The sequence below is a fragment of the Oncorhynchus masou genome, chromosome 5, assembly GCF_036934945.1.
Source record: "Oncorhynchus masou masou isolate Uvic2021 chromosome 5, UVic_Omas_1.1, whole genome shotgun sequence".
Classification (NCBI taxonomy): Eukaryota; Metazoa; Chordata; class Actinopteri; order Salmoniformes; family Salmonidae; genus Oncorhynchus; species Oncorhynchus masou.
In genome coordinates, this window is record NC_088216.1 from 66,436,397 (window position 1) to 66,457,115 (window position 20,719).

The following is a 20,719-nucleotide window of genomic DNA, read 5'->3' on the forward strand; positions in this document are numbered from 1 at the left end:
ATTCATTTATTGATTACCAGTCATTTGGATGGTACTTTGAGCCGAGAGATGGTATGAATATATATTTTCAATTAGCAATGTTTAATAAATGAAATCACATGGAAAGGATACAAAAAGCTAGAGAAAGTCATTCAATCAGCCTTAGAGTCAGTGTGTAGTGTGGATCTGTCACGGAGGAGCTTTGTGTTTAGACTGTCTTTAAACAACCAGCTTTATCATCTCCTGCTTTCCCTCAAGGACATCAAATGACACACAACCAGTCATGCAAAGGAAAGTGATTACTCTGGAAAATGTCATATTTTCCAGTAGAGAAAACCAGAAGATTCCGTAAACCTGGCAGACAAAAGCAAAGTGTGGTGTGGGGGTGGGGTAGGAGAGTTAACATTTTGTTATTCACCACCACGCCAAAGTAAACTTCCATAATTTCCATGAGAATAGAGCGTTTCATTTGCTTTCTGTCCAGGTATCTCCCACCCTTACATTATTTCTCAATTACTCTGCCAATGTGAAATTAAGAAATGAATAATGCAGCCACACAGGACCTGTTTTCCTTTGTGCGAGCCAAGCACATACTGGGTCCTCCATGGAGGAACAAAATCAGGAGGAAGAAGCATACTATACTGCATGAGGAGAGACCAGACAGCTCTACGCCTCCAACTCTATAACAGATGACCCCACATTTCCTACATTAATATGAAACATTGGACTTTAGAGGACAGTGGAGTAGGGCTATTTTAATTTATAAAAGGGTGCACAAACACTTGGGTTCGATTGTAATGAACAGGCAGAACTTAACTTGCTCCTGCAGGATACCACTGGATTACTTGATTGCAATGGACAATCCACAAAGATAAACCAGCAGATCAGTTGATCTCTCCAAAAGGGTTCTACCTGGAACCACAAAGGGTTATCCCATGGGGCCAGCCGAATAACCCTTTTGGAACACTTTTTCTAAGAGTGTACAGAGGAAGTTGAATGAGGTAGAGCTGGCACATGATATATTAACATCCCCAAAGATATGCGCATGCTCTCCGACACCATATCAAGAACATGCTAAACACAACGACCAGCTACAGTATACGATGCCACCAATGTATTCATTCTCACAGGCTGCATAATCTAACAGTCATAATAATGAGTTTACATGTGATTAATTGAAGGTAAGGTAGGGCATACATCCACAGCAGAGTCTTGACCCTTAAAAAATAAAAAATTTAACCACTGACAGTTATGGTGTTATGTCCATTGAAATACATATTGTTTACTGTGTTTGCAATAACAGTTCATTTACTTTACATACTATTGATGGCACCCCTAAAGGCATGCTGTCCTATACAAATCTTTCAAAAGATCAGTCGAGGCCAATATTGTTCTCTGCTCCTACTCCCCCATTCTCTGGCAGTCATGTCCAAACATTAGTCTAATTCAGCCCTGACTGCCTATGGCTCCATAGAATAATAAAATAATCAGTGGTTTCTAATCCTGTATTCAGCCACTGATATGAATCAAAGTGAGTGAGGATGGCGGTACAGGCCAGTGCAGTATATCTTTCAGAAATTAGAATTTACAAGTAGCATAGTTAGTGCTCATAAATTCATTATTGCTATTTCCACGGATAAGTTCCCAGCGAGACTCACTGAATCATCCGCCAACTACGACTGTCATCTGTCTCTGGGACTGTAATGTGAAGGAGAATAAAATAAAAAAAACACAGCACTTTATCACACACACACACACACAACACAAACCCATACACACAAAGACCTGAATATATCACATACTGAACGCACACAGAGATATGCTAACCACACACATGTATGCAGGGTTGGATACTTTCTAAATGTAATCCATTACCAGTTACCTGTCAAAAAATTGCAATCAGTAACATAACTTCAAGATTACACAAACTCAGTCACATAATCTGATTACTTTAAGTTACTTTTGGATTACTTTTTCCTTAAGAGGCATTAGAAGAAGACAAAAAGGATCCATCAACCCCATTTGGTGTGTCATCATAGTGATCTCTAAATTGTGGTCAGACTCGCTCAGGTGGAACAAATTTTAAATTGTGACTTATTCAATGCTGAATTGAATGTCATTGAGAAAACAGAAAGGTGTCATAATGATTTCCCCCCCTGCAAACAGCTTTTCTGAATTTAACAGTAATCCAATAAATAATCATTTCATTTTTCAAAAGTATCTCTAATCTGATTACGTTTTTTTTTGTAATCAGATTACATGTAATCAGCTACTCCCCAACCATGCACATATACACACACACACACACATATGCAATCACACACACACACACAAAAACAATTGTCCACCCCCCCAAAAAAACTAACTTTGGAATAATAAAGACCGTAGGCACACTTTAAGTGGCTACTTGATGTAATATATAAGTTAATAATGAATAATGATGCTTTTAACATGCTAATTGATTGGAACACTACAAGCACCAATATGTTGCTTTTTAGAGTTCCTTTACAGTTAATACCAAACACTGCACTATAGATTCTAGACAGAGGCAAGTCAGATACCATGTTTATTTTAAGGTCCACATAAATCTTGACGGGGTTCAAAATAATTGAAATATGCCTTGGTACCAAGGTCTCTGTACAACATTTAAAGATGTCTGGCTGTCTCCAGCATCTCTCTCAGTGGCATAGAAGAGGCCAGCAAGTTCACTATCACATCTGGAGCAGGCCTATGGGAGAGCGCTTTTAATTATGAAACAAGTCTCTCAACTCAGAAAAGGAGGCCAAACCTCAATCTGCCTTGGCAATCAAAGTCTTTGGGATCCCCACTGTCCTGCACATCAACAAAACCACAGACACACAGTAATACAGACAGAAAGAAAGACACATACACACACACTCATAATGGTCGTTCATGTTCATCTATATAAGAGTTACTCAGACATCATTCTCCCCTGTTCTTTCCAGAGTCACTGGCAGTTGATTATTTGGATATTATTTTTTGCCCCTGACAAACTGATTATTTTTCATTTTTCTGTCCACCTTGTCTGGACAATAAAAGAGAGATCTTATAACATCTTGGAAACAAAAGATGTAATGCTATCTCAGATTACAAGTCAATGCTATTTATGGAAGAAAAAAATGTACAGCTAAATTTAGCCATTTCACAGACTATGTCAAAATGGCAGAAATAGATTTATGTTTCATGAACTGTTCCATAAGAGACATGCAAGATCTTCGGAGAAATGACAAAACACAACTGCATTTGTCCATGTCATTGCTGCCCAGCAAGAGAGAATCCAGGGGTAAACATGCTTCTCAAAATGCATCTGCTGAAAATAGGCTACAACTGTTTGATTATAGGCCTATAACCGACTGTTGGGAAACGTAGCCCACACTGTCCTCTGGCCCAATGTCATCATCCACCCATGTATTGTCCAATAAAATAATTGTTTCCAAAATGGTTTAAAAAGACTAATTACAGCTCTCAGAAGATAATTGTGCAGGTTTTCATAATACACAGTGCCATTTAAGCAAACAATGTCAATCAATTGTACTGTAGATATTTAGCAAAACATATTGACATTGCAGTGTGGTCTACTTAAAGATGTTCACATGCACTATATTTGCAGCTGTTAGTTCTTATAAACAAATATTTTTACTTTAAGATGTTTACATGCAATACAGTGAACAAAAATATAAATGCAACATGTAAAGTGTTGGTTCCATGTGTCATGAGCTTAAATATAAAATCCCAGAAATGTTCCATATGCACAAAAAGCTTATTTCTTTCTAATTTTGTGCACAAATTTGTGATAATCCATCCACCTGACAGGTGTTTTCTGTCTGTAATTAAAACATTTTGTGGGGAAGAACTCATTATGATTGGCTGGGTCTGGCTCCCCAGTGGGTGGGCTAATTCCCTCCGAGGTCTACCCATGGCTGAACCCCTGCCCAGTCATGTGAAATCTATAGATTCATTCCTAATGGCTTTTTATTCTATTTATTTCAATAGACTGATTGAAAAAAAATCCTTGAAATTGTTATATGTTGCATTTATATTTTTGTTCATTATATTTTTGATCTTATAAAATCCTTATTATTCCCTAACATTCAACTAGAATCTGTTAGATTGAAAAGGGCATGTCAGAGGTCAGAACAAGCATGGTGGTGGTTCCATCTGAGATGAGAAAAGAGAGAGAGAAAGTTACTACCTTTGAAGTAGTGTTCAGGTGAGAAGAATGTACATATGTTGGTGAGACTAAATGCAATGACCACAAATGCATTTAGGCAACAACAACTTCATGTGGATGACAAACACAAACGTACAGCTGTTAGACGGACATGAAAGGAAAGATTCAATCTGATGGGGCAACGGTTGGGTGGAAAACCAACAGGACAACCTACTTAACATTATGGCCAAACAACTCAGTGATCCTCCAGATGTCAAATGCTTGTTTTTCGAGGGAGAAGTCTTTAGGTGAGAACTTAATTTATTGATGACTAGGGCGGAGAAAGAGCAGACCAGTATATATTGTGCATCGACCCTAAACAAGACTAAGGCCCCATAGAGAACCATGATGAGGAGCTAGACATGAAACCAGAGCTTTGTGTAAGATAGCACAAGGAATAATTTAGTAAGGCAAGTCATTTAGTAGTGATAATGTACATGAAATAAAACATCTTCAATGAAAATTCAAATGAAAAAGAACCTGTGCATACAAATGTTTACTTTTAGATGTGTAGTGGCTTGCAATAATTCATATGTAGTAAAAAACTCAAAAGTAGGCCGTTTTTTGTTTGTCTAATATTATATTCAAGAGGCTGACTTTTTTAAATGCAAAGCTTTTGTTTTATTTGTCCCTTCCAGAATCTTAACTGGGTCCCTTTGAAACTATATGTGAAACATTGCCTTACTTTCCATGGACAAACATGCATGATGGGATAAATATTTCATGACTTATGTGTGTTTCTTTGTGTGTGTGAGTGTGTGTGTTGGATGAAAAGTGGACTGGGAAGACATCCAGACGAGCCGTATCACTGCAGGGTAAAACTCAAAAACCTCCATCTCCTGTCACACCCACCCCCATCCTGGCCTTGGCAGTGCCAGCCGTCGGGGTCCTCTGAGTGGGCTGTGGCACAGGGGGTCCTGCTGGAGCCCAATTCCCACCAGGCTGTGAATCCCTGAACAGACATAGACGTAAACATGATAGAGATAAAAAGGTTGAGGCTTAGTGCCTCCTGCAGCTCAGAATACTCAATGACCTGATTTCTCTTGTATGGTTTCCGGCGTGGAAGCACAGTGATCCATGCAGCCAGCCGGCTGGACATGAGGGGCTACAGTCGACAGGAGCAGAGAATTTCACTGCACTATCAGCAGAACATGGGCCTGGAGGAGGAAGGAAAGGGGAGGAGAGGAGAGATGATCATAGAGTAGAGTATCAGTTAAGAGGGAGAGGGAGATGTTTTAAAGGAGGATTCTGACAGACAGTCGAGGAATGGGTTAGGAGAGTTGTCAAATGCCATCACAGTAAAGAAGCTACATACAACCCTTTCCAAGAGGAGGGTAGAACCAGATACAGCACAGTGCATCACATAAAACAGAGAAGATAAACCATGGAACCTGGTGACAAATGCATACAGTGATAGAACTATAGCAGATCCACTATCCATAATGAATAATTTTATAGTCAAAACTGTACATCTTCTCGACTGAGTTTACATTCAAATCAAAAGGCCAAATAGTCTATGCGATAATGCAAAAGCCTACCTTGTCTTAAAAACAGAAGAGGAAAATGTAGGCCTAACACTCAATGAGGAAGTTGCTTCAACACTTTCACTTTTGTCCTGGGTAATGGAAACGTTTGTAGAGGGTTAAAACCCCCAACAAGGCTTTAATAAATCAATGTCTCTTGTTGCTGATGTTTTATTTCTGGCTACGACGGAGAAGCTTAACTCGTCAGCAACACAAACTGGGAAAAAAAGGATGTCTTTTGAACCTAGTATCTATATTCCAGTATCAAGAACATATTTTACGACCTGAAACAACACATCTACAGATCCCAGATTCTGAACACATTTCTTAAAGCATCAGTGCTTCTCTTCTATTCCTGATAACACAGTGAAATGTTCTCTGTCCTTACAAATCAAAAATCGAAATAGACTAGAATCAATCCTCCTTTTATAGGAGAAAATAATGGAATTATACAGAGTATAAAGGCGAGACAAAATTGTAGAAATATGGCAAATTGTCAAGTCAAAACTGCAAGCTAACAATAAGATAGCATTGATTTTGCTCCCCAAAGCCAAACCTATTTTATGAGAATTATTTTAACCTCCAAACTGTGTGAAGCTAACTCTCAGTTGGATAACATAATTGTTCAGAAAGGCAAATCACATCACAGTATTTTGTGAACAGAATAAGCGCTCATCCTGAAAAAATGTCCATTGGATTTTTTATGATGTTAGAAAACACAGGTAATGGGTTCCAGTTCCACAATGGTGGTGATCAATGAGTATACATATCATCCCTTATTGATGTCACTTGTTAAATCCTCTTCCATCAGTGTAGATGAATGGGAGGAGGCAGCTTAAAGAAGGATTTTTTAAGACAATTGAGACATGGATTGTTTATGTGTGCCATTCAGAGGATGAACGGACAAAACAAAAGATTTAAGTGCCTTTGAAAGGGTTATGGAATTAAGTGCCACGTGCACCAGTTTGTGTCAATAACTGCAACGCTGCAGGGTTTGTGTGTATCTACAATGGTCCACCACCCAAAGGGCATCTAGCCAACTTGACACAACTATGGGATGCATTGGGACGGCAGGGTAGCCTAGTGGTTACAGTGTTGGACTTGTAACTGGAAGGTTACACGTTCAAACCCCCAAGCTTTCAAAGTACAAATCTGTCATTCTACCACTGTTCCTAGGCCGTCATTGAAAATAAGAATGTGTTCTTAACTGACTTGCCTAGTTAAATAAAGGTTAAAAAATAAATACAAAAATTGGAGTCAACATGGGTCAGCATCCCTGTGGAATGCCTTCGACAGCTTGTAGAGTCCATACCCCAATGTATTGAGGCTGTTCTAAGGGCAAAAGGCGGGGGATGAAACTCAATATTAGTAAGGTGTTCATAATGTTTGGTATACTCAGTGTACATTACCCTGTAGGCCTACTCAACCTTTTGGATAAAAAGGCTGGCATGCCAAAGTTTGGGGGCGGCATTGGCTCAAAGCATTCTTCCATCGTTGTGACATTTAATGGTACCACATCAAAGACAGCTGTGTAGAAAGGCTGTCTGAAATTGGAAGAGATCATTTCAGATATTAAGAGCTCACTAAATTGAGAAGGAGCTATATCAATGTACAGGGGCGTCATTGATTATTAGAGCGGACATGATGTATGTGAGGATGGAGAAGGGGTGGTCAAGAGTGGGCCTGGGCACCTGGAAGTTGGAGAATTTTGAATTTTTAAGCTTTTTCCTGCAAGCTTTTTCCTGCGTAATCATTATGCCTTATTCTATTCTACACATTCCAGAGGGGGTCATTCTGACTGTTGTAAATCACACATCTCAATATCCTACACTAAAATGCCTAGGATATTATATTCATATTAAAACACAGCACATTGAATCATAGCACACATCAATACATGAATCAATAATCAATCAACATATTATGGCACCATAATTAATACACAAATACTGTAGGTATATTATGATATCATCGTACGGTGCCAGATTCTGTATCTTTCTGACTGGTGGTTACATTGTTTAGGAAACTATGCTTCTCTGCATCTCTGCTAAAATCTAGGTAAAAGAAGGAAAGGAATGTAAGTCTTATTCAGTACATCTAGTAATTGCTTGCTTTTCTAAACTCTTGCAACCTTGTCAGCAGGTATGCCAGCTAAGATAGTTAGACAAGCTACTCTAACTTTTTTGATGGCCTGAAATGGCTTGGTAGCTAGTTATGATGTTGGGAGATTGGGAACCTATCTAGCTGGTTAACTAAATAAATTGCTAGGTGGCTATTATTATAGAGAAACAAAACATGTTTTCATCAACAACAAATCAATAGGTTACATAGCTTGATCAAATTAATTTATAAACAAACATACCTCCAGCGAGTCCTGCCCATCACCAGCAGCTAAAATCAAATGAAATGCTGTGTGTGTCACTCTACACTCTCTCCTCCTCCACTGACTATATTGCATTAGAGTATCTAGTGCATCTTTTCTCTGTGCACCTTGTAAGGAACCACTTACTAGGGAGAATAGGGAGGAACTCTTTGCCTGGTCCAGTCAGTGTGTTCACTTCCACAAAATACAGCTGACAAATTTTATTATCAATAATTATGAAAAAAATGTGGGCTTAAAAATGTTTAGATATTAATTTAACATCTGAAAAATAAAAAAAATTACTGGATATATCTGAGGGGACATGTGCCCTTGTGCCCCCTATTGGCATGACGCCACTGTCAATGTACATGCTACGATCTAAGATGGTGCTGATTGCAAAGACCTAACTCAGCAAAAAAAGAAACGTCCCTTTTTCAGGACCTTGTCATTCAAAAATAATTTGTAAAAAAATATATATGAAAACTCCAACTTCAAAGATCTTCATTGAAAAGGGTTTAAACACTGTTTCCAATGCTTGTTCAATGAACCATAAACAATTAATGAACATGCACCTGTGGAACGGTCGTTAAGACACTAAAAGCTTACAGACGGTAGGCAATTAAGGTCACAGTTATGAAAACGTAGGACACTAAAGAGGCCTTTCTACTGACTCTGAAAAACACAGAAAGAAAGATGCACAGGGTCCCTACTCATTTGCGTGTACGTGCCTTAGGCATGCTGCAAGGAGGCATGAGGACTTCAGATGTGGCCAGGGCAATAAATTGCAATGTCCGTAGTGTGAAACGCCTCAGACAGAGCTACAGGGGGACAGGACAAACAGCTGATCATCCTCGCAGTGGCAGACCACGTGTAACAACACCTGCACAGGATCGATACATCCGAACATCACACCTGCGTGACAGATACAGGATGGCAACAACAACTGCCTGAGTTACACCAGGAACGCACAATCCCTCCATCAGTGCTCAGACTGTCTGCAATAGGCTGAGAGAGGCTGGACTGAGGCTGGACTTGTAGGCCTGTTGTAAGGCAGGTCCTCACCAGACATCACCGGCAACAACGTCGCCTACGGGCACAAACCCACCATCGCTGGACCAGACAGGCCTGGCAAAAAGTGCTCTTCATTGACGAGTTGCGGTTTTGTCTCACCAGGGGTGATGGTCGGATTTGCGTTTTTCGTTGAAGGAATGGGCGTTACACCAAATCCTGTACACTGGAGCGGGATCGATTTGGAGGTGTATCATGGTCTGGGGCGGTGTGTCACAACATCAGCGGACTGAGCTTGTTGTCATTGCAGGCAATCTCAAAGCTGTGTGTTACAGGGAAGACATCCTCCTCCCTCATGTGGTACCCTTCCTGCAGGCTCATCCTGACATGACGCTCCAGCATGACAATGCCACCAGCCATACTGCTCGTACTGTGAGTGATTTCCTGCAGGACAGGAATGTCAGTGTTCTGCCATAGCCAAAAAAGAGCACGGATCTCAATCCCATTGAGCACGTCTGGGACCTGTTGGATCGGAGGGTGAGGGCTAAAGCCATTCCCCGCAGAAATGTCAGGGGAACTTGCAGGTGCCTTGGTGGAAGAGTGGGGTAACATCTCAAAGCAAGAACTGGCAAATCTTGTGCAGTCCATGAGGAGGAGATGCACTGCAGTTCTTAATGCAGCTGGTGGCCACACCAGATACTGACTGTTACTTTTGATTTTGACCCCCCCTCTTTGTTCAGGGACACATTATTCCATTTATGTTAGTCACATGTCTGTGGAACTTGTTCAGTTGATGTCTCAGTTATTGAATCTTGTTATTTTCGTACAAAAAGTTCCACATGTTAAGTTTGCTGAAAGTAAACGCAGTTGACAGTGAGAGGACATTTCTTTTTTTGCTGAGTTCATAAACCTTTGTCTCTATTTTAGCCTACAATAAAACATATGCCTAGAAAACTGACAATTGAGAACATCACCATCCCTTCAGTCTTCCCTCTAAGTGAATATTTACTGTAGACAGTATATGGTGTGTGATCCATATGGTGTTTGGTTCTGTTGGCTTCAAGCGTGACTCGTGTATTCTCTCCACCACAGTGGTCTGTGACTGTCAAAGCAGAAACTCTGATCTGAGTGATTCTGGAGAGGCTGGCAAAAGAAAAGACAAAGCAATATTCAAGGGGATTCACATAAAAAGGTCTGAGAAATCATTGACCTTCTTGGTGCGATGTCTGTCATATTTGTTTGATCTCCTTGAGAATGCAATGTGAAGAACATATCTGTCATCCACTGACATTTACCTCAATGACAACACAGCTCTCAAACAGTTACCTAGGGGCTATTTCCAGAACTAAGCCATAATACAGTGGTAATCCCGGCCTGTGTGTCTGGTAATGTGTGTTGCTAGATTGAACGATAATGAGAGATCATTGTGCCGTGCTAATCACAGCTCTTTCTTTCCCTCCATTTTCTACCTCGGGAAGAGGGGGGGAAATGTTGCTAATTATGCATTTCAATAGGATTACTAGATCTATGTAATCAACTATTCTGAGTGTCTCACTAATGACGAATTTATCCAAAAAGAAGATGTTTAATCAAAGGGTGTGATTTGTGTTGTCAGGGAGATTTGCATGCCTGTGACGGGGGGATTTGAGCTGTAGCAGGGGCCCTAAAGGGCTTGGCAGTGGGCATGTTTAATGCTGATATGACAAGATATTATGCAACATTTTAAGCTTGACCTTCAGCCATCTCCTGCCTGAGCAAAGTTACATGACACCAACGGACAACATGATTAGGCTGTCCTATCCATAGCATACAGTAGAAGGCAGACATACACAATTTGTCTTTGATGTTAATTTACACCTAGACATACTGAGACTTATTCTTTGTAAGTTTGTTCCGGGTTCACTAGATCAAAAAATGTAGTTCACTGGCAAAGATTAAAAGGGTAATGATGTGTTAAAGGTAGTAACACTCCAATTAGAGTAATGTTGCTATAAACAGTAAACATCAAAAAGGATACCATGATAAATTGGGGGTCATATCCTACCAATTTGTAAACATCTCCGCTTTAAAAATGATTTAATTTACTGTACAGTGTAACTCAGGAAGTTTATATCATTAAAGACTGCTGTACTACTATGCTATATGCAGTGCAATGCAAAAGTGATTTACTATATGCCAAGCATACATTCTACAAACAGTATACTATAATTCTAATAGAAAACATAATCAATTAGAATCTTCATGAGCACAATTTCAATTTACTTAGCTCGGCCTTGTTGAAACATGGTCATTAGAGGCACATTGATAATTTAACTTAGCACACATTACCCAGGCCTGGATGGCACATGCAACGCTAATAGGTAATTTGCCTCATGTTCTTGAGTAAACTTCTCATAGGTGGTCTTGGGTCTAGGAGCCCTGTTCTCCTTCAACTATGCCACTGTAGTTCAGTGTTGTTTACCAGAGCTAATTAAGCAAAATCAAATAATTTTATATTACCCAATACCTGGATCATGTTCTGTAAAAGGTAGGACACTTTATGGAACATGTAGTTCAGATTCAGACTCTTGGACAGCCTTGTTAATATACCCAGAAACCCATTAACGGGAAGCTCCATCAATAACCACGACAGGTAGGGAAACACTGCAGGCCTGACGGCAACATAAAACACATTTTCTCCCTCAAATATCTCACCAAACTGTCCATCTCATCGACTGGAAGTGACACCTGCTTTCTCATTATCCAACATTATTGAAAAAGCTTTCTTTCCAGAGTAACGGTGTCACCTGTATGTCAAGTCACCTATGCAATGCAGCACGTCAGCTCTCATGGTGTTTGTGTGTGTTCGTGTCCATGTGTGTTTTTGAGCGTATGTTGCCAGGGATTCCATAAGGAAAATTTGGCGCCGGATAATGTGACCCGGAAGATTTTTATTTACGGTTAATTCGAGAAATTTCCAGGACCTACAGTACCAGTCAAAAGTTTGGACACACCTACTCACACCTAAAACATGTGTTGCTATTTCTACATTGTAGAAAATAGCGAAGACATCAAAACTATGAAATAACACATGTGGAATCATGTAATAACCAAAGAAGTGTTAAATCAAAATATATTTTATTTTTGAGATTCTTCAAAGTAGCCACCCTTTGCCTTGATGACAGCTTTGCAAACTCTTGGCATTCTCTCAACCAGATTCATGAGGAATGGTTTTCCAACAGCCTTGAAGGAGTTCCCACAAATGCTGAGCACTTATTTTCTGTCTTCCCTTCACTTCGCGGTCCAACTCATCCCAAACCATCTCAATTGGGTTGAAGTCGGGTGATTGTGGAGGCCAGGTCATCTGATGCAGCACTCCATCACTCTCCTTCTTGTTCAAATAGCCCTTACATAGCCTGGAGATGTGTTGGGCCATTGTCTTGTTAAACACAAATGATAATCCCACTAAGAGCAAATCAGATGGGATGGCGTATCACTGCAGAATGCTGTTGAAGCCATTCTGGTTAAGTGTGCCTTGAATTCAAAATAAATCACAGACACTGTCACCAGCAAAGCAAACCCACAACATCACACCTCCTCCTCCATGCTTCACGGTGGGAGCGACACGTGAGGAGATCATCCGTTCACACACTCTGAGTCTTACAAAAACGCAGTGGTTGGAACCAAACATCTCAAATTTGGAGGACAGATTTCCACCGGTCTAAATCCATTGCTCGTTTCTTGGCCCAAGCAAGTCTCTTCTTATTATTGGTGTCCTTTAGTAGTGGTTTCTTTGAAGCAATTTGAACATGAAGGCCTCATTCAAGCAGTCTCCTCTGAACAGTTGATGTTGAGATGTCAAATGAGGCATCGGGGAATGCTGGCGTTTAATGCCATAGCTGGCTCGACAGGTTTCCATTCTCTGTTTGTCTCAGAAGGTGCCCATCCCACGTCAAGCCTCAGCCGGATCGTCAGGTTTTACGCCCAGCCGGCTCGTCAGACTGCTACGCCTCAGCCGGATCTTCGGGCTCCTACACCTCAGCGGGATGGACAGGCTTTCACGCCTCAGCCGGATTGTCATGCTCCTATGCCTCAGCTGGCTCACCAGGCTACCACGCTTCTGCCGGTTCTTCAGGATTTTACACCCAGCCGACTTGTCCAGCGCCGTTCTTGTCATGTTCCAATTAAATGTTGACTCCCCATCCCTGCTTCTCTACTCCAGCGTCGGTCCTTACATTTGGCTTCTGAACAACCCAAAAAAGTTCATATAAAACCAACAGAACAGGAGATAAATGCTGGTTTATTGCATATTTAAGAAGTATTTAGAAATATAAGTAGTTACGTTGAAGCAAGGTAAAACATGCCTCATAATATGAAGTAAAACGTTCAGGTTTCAAACAATGAAGTATCAGTTTTCCACATACAGGTGTCCACATACTTCTGGTCATGTAGTGTAGCTACGAGAACTAATGCATTAGTAAACCCGCTACAATCATGAAGAACAGTGTACAGCAAGCAGTTTAGCAGTTACACCGGCAGGCCCCAGTGGCAATAAATTAATAAAACCAAAAGCTTACCTTGACTTGGAAGTGTTGGATAGCCATAGCCAGTTAACTAACATAGCATCCCTCTCTATTTGTATCGGGTGTTTGAATAGGCTAATCTAGCTAGCTGCATTTGCTAGCTAAGTAAGTGAAAGTGAGCATTTTGTGCAATTCTACACATTTTGCAATGACTTATGCCATGTTAATATGATATCTGAGTGAGCGTAACTAACAAAATCATTGGTGGGCCACTGGAGAGACAGAGAGGGAGAGAAAAAGGAAAGAGAGATTTGAGTTTATGTATGTCCGTTGGGTTTTCCCACAGACTTTAATGCATACCGTGTAAACACACAGGGATTGTCCTTTTGCACAAGAGACCCTACATCCCAACATTCCCTGGAAAGATATCCCATAATATCCCTGGGAAGTCCAAGTGCAGAAAGATAACAATTTAATGTTTCAGATTTCAGCCAAGTCCTATTTACCTCTCAACACCACAACATGTACAGATATGAATGCAAAGAATAGCACTTTGATCTAAGCCCTCACACAGCCAACAAAACACATCTAACAGTAGAGCTATGTGCCAATGCATATTCAACAACACAGACCCACTGTGGCTGTAGATTTACCTATAGTCACACAGACAGCAACTCAAATACACATGCATAAAGACAGTAGTATGGCGCCAAACACTCACTTACACACGCACACATACAGATACACACTTTAGGAAACAAAAAGTGCCCTTTAACACTGGAGTGATAATCAGTGTCTACTCAGTGAATTTGCTTTCTGGCATTATTATAATGTTCCCTGTAGGACAAAAAAGTGTATGATTAAATAATGCTAATGCATTCCTCATGGCCTGAGAACCTGAGAACATTTTTCCCTTTCTTTAGACTTAAGGATTATACAGCAATGCCCTATAATGCAGTGAAAAATCTCCCCAAGTCCAAAGTTAATCTAAACACAGAAGTTATGCAATGCAGAACAGCACTTGAGGAACTCAAGCACAAAGCCAAGGACTGATTATTATACCAAAAAGAGAATAAGCACATTATTCAAGCAAATCAGCAATGGAAATCATGCAAATTAATGCAAGGTTTGCATTTGCTGGTTGAAAACGATGATTAATAGACAAAAATATTGCATTTTTCACCCAAAGAGAGAGAAAAGTGGATGCAAGGCAAGAGCTGACAAAGATTCATGAACCCTCTGATCCCGCTCTGCCTATATCCATGAAGAGGTAAACATGTGTTGTGGTGACACACAACTAAACTTTATACCATGTCAACAATGCCATTGTCCACATAATGCGGGACACTGTTTTCTTTTTTATTCCTTCTGTTTCTGTTGTAAACAGCTGTTTACTTGGCCTATTGTTGAGGTCACACTCACCTTACTAAAGAGACAAACTGTTGAACTGCTAAATTGAGCACAGAATGTTCTAGTGAGGTGAGACAGAGAGAGAGAGCTGTGACCTACCTGTGTCCAGACTAAGGTTCAGGATGGTTCAGTCGTTTTCTCTCCTTCAGCCCCAGCTAACAAGCAGCGTCCCTGTTAGGGCCTGTTAAAGTGATAATTGAAGGATACGTCCAGGCACCACAGGCTTCCTGTTGACCAGGGCGAAGGACAACTCAGTTTGTAGAAACACTGCTGAGGCCTTGATGACGTGCTGTCCAAAACGGAATGTAGACATGGTGATGACTGCAGACCTGAAAGAGGGAAGAAGTGTTCAAATAAGGTGAACTGAGGCAAGACTGCTGCAGGGCTGTCTGTTAGGGTTCACTGGGTGTTCAGCAAATCACACTGCAGAAAGTATCTAAGGACAATACAAAGTACCACTTTCCAAAAAATCAACCGTTCATGAAACAGCTTTCAAGGTACAGAAGTCTGACAAACAAGCATGAAATGTGTGTCATCATCTAAAACGTTCAAAATGGTCTCTTCGTATCGAAAAGTCTCAATCATAAAATAAATGAAAGAATACCCTAGTGTGAGAAACACAGTAATGAGCAATACTGAGATACTAAACCATGCGCTTCACTGGAGCCAATTGCTCATTTTGAACCTAGTTAAAACAAAAAGGATTGTCACTATTTGCAGCAGTTCTCTTGGTGAAATTGCGTTTATGAAATGATGAGTCCTCTCATCAGTGTGTCACAAATATCAAGAGCACTGCCAGGATGACGTCACATCTGACCAAGCCCTCTCTATCGGCTGTCACAGATATCCCTGCTGGAAAAATCTATTACTGCAAACATAAAATATTTGAAAGTTATCTGTCTATGTTTCTGTAAGTGTCTCGTTCTCTTTTCACTTACTTTTTCTTACCACACTAGAATAATTGTTCATCTTCTATACAGGAGCCCAGGTTTCAATTAGCATTGGCCAGCATTGACCAGCATTCAATTAGACATGGGGGAAAAACACAAAATAATATATACTTTACCATTTTTTTTTTACATTGTTATTTCAACTTTGTTTAACCAGGTAGGCTAGTTGAGAACAAGTTCTCATTTGCAACTGCGACCTGGCCAAGATAAAGCAAAGCAGTGTGACACAGACAACAAAACAGAGTTACACATGGAGTAAACAATAAACAAGCCAATAACACAATAAACCAATCAATGACAGTAGAAAAAAGAAAGATAGATTGGGGGGGGCTATTTACAGATGGACTATGTACAGCTGCAGCGATCAGTTAGCTGCTCAGATAGTCAATGTTTATAGTTAATGTTCCACGTTCGCCTTAGATAGTCAACCATTAGGGTCAGGGTTGATTAGGGAGGTCACCCCTCCTTTGGGCATGGTGACGCATGGGGGTCATACGGAGAGAAATAGTCTCTTCCTTATTGACTCTCCTGCGTTTCTCGTGGTGCTGGGCCTACCCTGGTTAGCTTGTCATAACCCCACTGTTTCCTTGCCACAGAGGGCTCTCACGGGGTGGCCGCGAGAGTGCTCAGGTAGTTGTTTAGGGGTTTCCGTTGGTGCTACTACAGTGGAGAGTCCAGACCAGGTCTCCACCATGAGCATTGCCCCTGAAAATGCCGATTTGACTCCCGCCTTCTCCAAAAAGAAGGCAACTCAATTACCACCTCATCGACGGGGCGATTGTGCGATAGATCTCCTGGTAGACACTGCAGTTGGAGATGTGTAAAATTGAGGTAGACAGAGAATAAAGGCAGTTGGAGTTCAAAATGCGCTAGATGGAACTGGAGGCAGAGACAGCAGGACGAGCCTTCATTCCTACTGTGCCTGTGTGTGAGCCGTCCTCACCAGCTGTGTCCTCAAACACGTTTGACATTAGTAGGCAGATTGCCTTAGTACCTTTGTTCAGAGAGTCGGAGGTTGACTATTTTTGTGTATTTGAGCGTATAGCCGTAGCATTGAAATGGCCTGAAGAGGTATGGTGTCTATTACTTCAGTGTAAATTAACTGGTAAAGCCCAAGAGGTTTTGTCAGCGTTACCTCTGGAGGACAGTTTGAATTATGAAGTGGTCAAAGCTACTGTTCTTCGTGCCTATGAGCTTGTGCCTGAGGCATACCGACAGAGATTTAGGTCTCATAGAAAGTCTTCTAGTAAGACTTATGTGGAATTTGCTAGAGACAAGGGAAATCTGTTTGATAAATGGCATGCTGCTAGTAAGGTAACTGATTTCAACTCTCTCCGGGAGTTAATCTTGTTGGAAGAGTTTAAAAATAACAGGAAAACCAAATCAGGTTATTCCTCCCGCTCCTCTTTGTCCCATACCTGTCATAGATGAACAATTCGAGCATGTGGTGGTTGATTGTGTCGGACCGTTACCGAAGACAAAATCGGGTAACCAGTTTTTGTTAACGATAATGTGTATGGCTACAAGATACCCAAGGCTATTCCTCTGCGAAGGATTACAGCCCCGGTAGTGAGTAAAGCCTTAATAAAATTCTTCACGACATTCGGGTTACCTAAGGTGGTACAAAGCGATCAATGTACCAATTTCCTATCCAAGCTCTTCAAGCAGGTGTTAAAATCCTTGTCAATTACGCACCGTGTGTCAAGCGCCTATCACCCAGAGTGCGCTTGAAAGATGGCATCAGACACTGAAGTCTATGCTACGTAAATATTGTTTGGAATCTGAGAAAGATTGGGATGAGGGAGTTCCTCTAGTTTTGTTTGCTGCTCGTGAAACTGTGCAGGAGCCCCTAGGTTTCAGCCCGGCTGAACTAGTGTTTGGTCACACAGTGAGAGGACCAATGAAAGTCCTTAAAGAACAGTTCTTGTCCCAAGAGTTGTCTACAGGAGACGAGAATGTGTTGGACTACGTTCGTCGCTTTCGTGAGTGCCTACACCAAGCATGTGCTCTCGCAAAGGAAGCTCTGTCTTCCTCACAGAGGAGCATGAAAAGACACTATGATAAAGAGGCTGTTTCTCATCCAATACAACCAGGTGACCAAGTACTGGTGTTATTACCTGTTCCAGGATCTTCACTGTCAGCTCGTTTCTTTAGACCTTATTTAATTGAAGAGAAAATAAGTGAAACTGACTATGTGCTTCAAACTCCTGATAGACAACGCCAATCTCATGTGTGTCACATTAACATGTTGAAAGCTTACCACACCCGACCTATCACACAGTTAGAGAGTTCAAAAACAGAGGAAGGTACTGCTGTCTCCTATGCTACTACTGCTATCATAGTGGACTGTCATATTGATGATGTTGATGGATTGGAGTTGCGCAATACTCAACAGCAGTGTGTTAGATTGCCCAACTCAGAAATGCTGCTGTCTATCCAGTCAGGTCTGGTTCATATTTAACGGACGGACAGGCCAATGATATTGTGAGGCTACTACACAGTTTTCCATGTCTCTTTAACGACGTCCCTACTCGCACAAATGTGTTGAAACATGACATTAATGTTGGAAATGCTACACCTATCAAGCAACACCCATATCGTATCAACGCTTCCAAGAGGAAGATAATGAGGGATGAGGTGAAATATTTGTTGGAGAATGACCTGGCTACACCAAGTTCCAGCGCTTGGAGTTCTCCTTGCATTCTGGTTCCTAAACCTGATGGTACTTCCAGGTTATGTATGGATTATCGAAAGGGAAATTCTGTCACAATGCCAGATTTGTTCCCGTTACCCAGACTGGACGACTGTATCGACACTATTGGTGCTGCTAGGTATATATCTAAGTTGGACCTCTTACTGGCAGGTTCCGTTAACTTCACGTGCTTCTGAGATTTCTGCCTTTGTGACCCCAGACAACTTCCTACAGTACTCAGTCACGGCTTTTGGGATGCGAAATGCACCAGCCACTTTCCAACGACTGGTTAACTCCGTATTAGCTGGCGTTCCTAATTGTAGTGCATACCTTGATGACCTAGTGATTTATTCATCTGAGTGGTCAGATCATGTTGACTCTCTAAGGGTAGTATTTGAACGGTTGGCAGCTGCTTCTCTAACCCTGAACTTGGCAAATTGCGAGTTTGGGAAGGCTACTGTTACCTATCTCGGTAAAGAGGTTGGCCATGGACAGGTGTGCCCTGTTGATGCCAAGGTCTTGGCTATAACTGCTTTTCCCGCACCTACCACCAGACGAGAGCTACGCCGCTTTTTAGGGATGGTTGGCTACTACCGTAGTTTCTGTAAGAATTTCTCTGCAGTATTTGCTCCATTGACCGATTTGCTCAGTCCGGCTAGATCATTTGTGTGGTCCCCTGATTGTAAGAGAGCTTTTGAATCTGTGAAAGCACTCTTATGTAGTACCCCTGTACTTGCTGCTCCGGATTTTGAACAACCGTTCAAACTTGAGGTAAACGCTAGTGCCAGGGGTGCTGGTGCTGTTCTACTGCAGCAGGACAAGAGTGGAGTTGATCATCCTGTTTGTTATTTTTCCCGTAAATTTAATAAATGTCAAACAAACTATGCGACAATAGAACAAGAAGCTCTTGCTTTGTTGTTGGCTCTGCAGTACTTTGAAGTATATATTGGTTCCAGTGCCCTACCAGCGATAGTATATACTGACCATAACCCCTTAGTGTTTCTCCACCGGATGTACAACCAGAACCAACGCCTTATGCGGTGGGCGCTGATTGTACAAAATTATATAATTTGCAGATCCGCCACAAAAAGGGATCTGATAATTTATTGGCATATGCTTTGTCTCATGTGTAATGATGATTTGTGTATGTTTTGTAAGGTTGACTTTGTTGTTGATCTTGTGAGTATTCATTGGTCGCAATCCCTAGGGTTGCTCTTTTAAGGGTGGGAGTGTTACGGATACAAGTATCCTGTGTGTGTATCCTGTGTGTGTGTTTCTTTTCTCTCCTTCTCCCCTCACAGGGGAAAATCATCACTCCCCAATCAGTCACCAATCCAATCATCAATCAGAAGACACACCTCCTCCTGTTTCCTACCCTATCACAGTTCCTTTCCCTTGGTTTAAAAACCCTGTCAGTTGTTTGCTCTAGAGCTCAATCTCTCTGTAATGCCATGTCTGTAGGTCTCTCTGTTTCACTCTCTCTTTGTGTATTGACCTCTCTTTTGTTTGAGCACCTCCATAGCACTTTGTCATCACCTGTGAGTATTGTTTTTGGTTATGGTGTTTATTTGTTTGCTGGTGGGAAAGGGGGGAACCAAGACAAGTCGCCCATGGGCATACACTACCCGTAGGTAAACTTTGTTAAATACACTAGTTAGAACTGGGCGGACCACCCACTGTATTTTTGGTTAGTTAGTTAGCTGTTGTTAAAGTAGGCTAGTCTAGCTTAGGGGTGTTTTTGAATACTTATTGTTTCTTTCCTTGGGTCCAGCTCAGCCCCTTTTCCTGCTCCCCCCATTACTGTGTGTTTATTAATAAACCCTGAGTTTGACGGTAGATTTCAGTTGTTGTGGTTATTTCGTTCACACTTTTACTTTGTCACTATTATAAATTGCATGAGTTATGTTACGGGTCTCATTACCATCCCCCCTAGAATGTCGGGCCAAAAGGGATTCGTGACAGTTGGTAAAAACACACGCGCTTGTTAGTGAGATTCCGATGTGGAATGAAGTAGTTGTCATACTTTCCCAACACCATATCAAAGTTTGTTTCATCCTCCTCC

The 20,719-nt window shown here is 41.3% G+C and overlaps 1 protein-coding gene across 1 annotated transcript in view; it reads right to left on the bottom strand.

The window, feature by feature from the left end:
* The window catches only part of fhit (fragile histidine triad diadenosine triphosphatase), a 341,147-nt gene that overhangs the window by 210,557 nt on the left and 109,871 nt on the right, over window positions 1-20,719 (bottom strand). Inside the window, 1 exon segment of the mRNA XM_064966519.1 lies at window positions 15,223-15,344. Coding sequence (XP_064822591.1) covers window positions 15,223-15,328 — 106 coding nt within the window. The 5' untranslated portion in view covers window positions 15,329-15,344.